Genomic DNA, 2,741 nt, shown 5'->3' with positions numbered 1-2,741 from the left:
CCCCTCCTCCACCTCCACCAGGGGGCGGGGGCCCGGGGGGGAGCCGCTGGCGCGGCGCTTCTTCGCGCAGGTGCTGGCCGCTGTGCGCCACTGCCACGGCTGCGGGGTGGTGCACCGCGACATCAAAGACGAGAACCTGCTGGTGGACCTGCGCTCGGGCGAGCTCAAGCTCATCGACTTCGGCTCGGGCGCGCTGCTGAAGGACACGGTCTACACCGACTTCGACGGTGAGCGCGCGCCCGCTCGGTGGCAACGTTCCACGGGCCGGGTCGGCGGGTAACGCCCACGGGGGCGCGCACGGAGGGGCTGGTAGATGTTGGGCGGCCGCACGCGGCGCGGGGAGGGCCGCGCGAGGGTTCGCGGGTCGGCCGCGATGGGCGGGGTGAGGGGCGCTCTCCGTACCACCTGCACCCCATCTGCACCGCAGCGTTGGCCCCAGGGGCCTCTTGTCGCAGTGGCGGTGCGTGAGAGCCTTCGGGGAGCACGACCCCGGGCTGGGAGCTGCGGCTGTGGAGGCCCCGCGGTGGGCCGGCGTGACGCAGGGAGCTCGGAGGCGCCCCTGTATGCTCTCGAGTCGGCGCTGCCTCGGGGCCTCCCCCTGCGTAGGGGCGGGCGCTGTGTACGTGCTGAGCGCGGGGGCGCCGCGGCAGAAATCCCCGCATTGCGGAGCGCGGGGAAGCCGGGGCTCCCCGGCCGCCCCCCTCCTCTTTCGCTCCCCCACCCCGGGCTCCTGCAAGAAGGCGCAGGCGCGGCGGGGGCGGGACCTGCCGGGGCGGGAGCTGACGGCGCTGTGCCCTGGTAGCCTCACGTCACATCTGTTTGTTGTGAAACCCGAGTCCTCGCTCATGTGACCCGCTGCTCAGCGAGCCAGCTGGGGGGGCGGGCCGCGCCTCCCCGCCCCTGGCGAGGCCACGCCCGCCTGCCGGGGTTTTTCCAGTGATGACGAGGATTTTAGGCCCAGCTTTCTCTCCCCTGCTTCAAGCTAGGTCTATGAGCGGGACGACCTAGCCTTGCCCTATCTGTCTGGGCGTCCTAACCGCATACCTTCCTAGGAACCCGGGTGTACAGCCCCCCAGAGTGGATCCGCTACCACCGCTACCACGGACGCTCGGCCACCGTGTGGTCCCTCGGTGTGCTGCTCTACGACATGGTGTGTGGGGACATCCCCTTCGAGCAGGATGAGGAGATCCTCCGTGGTCGCCTGTTCTTCCGGAGAAGGGTCTCTCCAGGTGTGCAGTGGGGGCTGAGCCAGGCTGATGGGGACCTGGCCCCTGGGGACCCCTGGCTGATCTGGATCTCCTCTGTCCAGAGTGCCAGCAGCTCATCCAGTGGTGTCTGTCCCTGCGGCCTTCGGAGCGGCCCTCACTGGACCAGATTGCAGCCCACCCCTGGATGCTGGGAGCTGACCCAGCTGCCCCTGAAAAGTGTGCCCTACGGCTCTGTGCCCTGGACGCTGACGAGGAGGCCAGCACCACCTCTAGCAGCGAGAGTTTGTGAGGAGGGGTGGCGCCTGGCTCATGGGAACCAAGGTCCCCTGTGCCCACAGATGTCCTCTCCTGCCTGGGCCGTCTCTTGCAAAAGCAGCGACCTCTGGCCCTGGTGACCTGCACCCTGGCACCGGGCCGTTTCCTTTGCTTTGAGTGCCTTTTTGAACGCTGCTCCCATGGGGTTTGGTTTCCTCAAGCTCTCGTCTGTCTGAAGACAGCCCAGGGGATACGCTGTCCTGCCTGCCCTGGGTAGGCCTGCGATGAGGCATCCCTCTGTGCTGCTCCACCCTCCTGACAAGTCCGACCTGGAGCCTTCACCACTGGGCACTGGGCACAGGCCTGTGGCCCCCGCCCCTCCAGGGTCGCTTGGCTGTCCGTGCACAAGCAATGCAGCGTGCGGGCCCTGCTGCCCGCTGCCTGCACGCGAGCCGTCTGCGTGCCAATGTTATTTATGGTGTGATCCCCGGGAGGGCGCCCCCGGCCCACGGGGCTATTTATTTAATTTATTTGTTGCGGTTACTTCCCCCAGCAGCCCTGTCTCCAGGCGCCTGGGGATGGTGGGGAGGGGAGGGGGTGGCTGTGGTCCCTGGACCCCAGGCCCTGTTCCCGTGCCTGTTGCAGGTCCCCAGGCCACCCGCATCTGGGAAGACAAACTTGTACAGTGGCTAATTTAGGGGAGTGGGTGAGCCTGCACCTTGCGCTCTGCGCTCAGGGGTGGGTTTAAATTATTGGCTTTGTACAGTCTGCTTGTGGCTCTGGAGCTGGGGGGTGGGGCAGAGTCTCAAGCCTTTAATTTATTTTAGCTTTTCCTGTGATCCTGGTGTGTGTAGGCATCAGGGATGGGGGTTCTTTCAGTTCAAAGTATGAGATGTCTGGAGATCATATTTTTTTATACAGGTATTTCAATTAAATTCTTTTGTATGTAACAGATCCAGTGGGCTTTCTGGGCTGGTCACCCCGGGGTGAGAAGGGAGGTCGAGGAAAGCATTCCTGGCCCCTGTAGGCCCTTCTAGGTCTCCTGCGGAGAGGGGTACCAGCCTGGTTCTTCCCCTTGGCTGGAGGGCCTGCCAGCCTCCTGTGCTCGGGGGCCTCTGGTGGCCCAGAGAGGACCTTGCAGCCTGTACTCAGGAGGCTGTCAGGTGGGAGGTGGAAGTGGGGGCAGTGCACGGGCAGCTGGGAAGGGCTTCTGGAGGCTGGGTTGGTGTGTTGCAGGCATGCAGAGAGAGAGCAGAAGACGAGGGTGGGGGGGGGTGG

The 2,741-nt window shown here is 65.5% G+C and overlaps 1 protein-coding gene across 1 annotated transcript in view; it reads left to right on the top strand.

Moving 5' to 3' along the window:
* PIM3 (Pim-3 proto-oncogene, serine/threonine kinase) overlaps positions 1 to 2,417 on the top strand; it is a gene marked incomplete at its 5' end in the record, with an annotated part of 2,695 nt that extends 278 nt beyond the window's left edge. Inside the window, 3 exon segments of the mRNA XM_014591269.1 lie at positions 44 to 227; positions 1,053 to 1,229; positions 1,310 to 2,417. Coding sequence (XP_014446755.1) covers positions 44 to 227; positions 1,053 to 1,229; positions 1,310 to 1,497 — 549 coding nt within the window.
* Positions 2,418 to 2,741: the final 324 nt, after the last annotated feature.

The sequence above is a fragment of the Tupaia chinensis genome, unplaced genomic scaffold (genome assembly GCF_000334495.1).
Source record: "Tupaia chinensis unplaced genomic scaffold, TupChi_1.0 Scaffold000548_1, whole genome shotgun sequence".
In the NCBI taxonomy this organism is placed as follows: Eukaryota; Metazoa; Chordata; class Mammalia; order Scandentia; family Tupaiidae; genus Tupaia; species Tupaia belangeri.
Note: the sequence above shows the minus strand (reverse complement) of the source record. Positions and strands in the feature narration are given on the sequence as shown.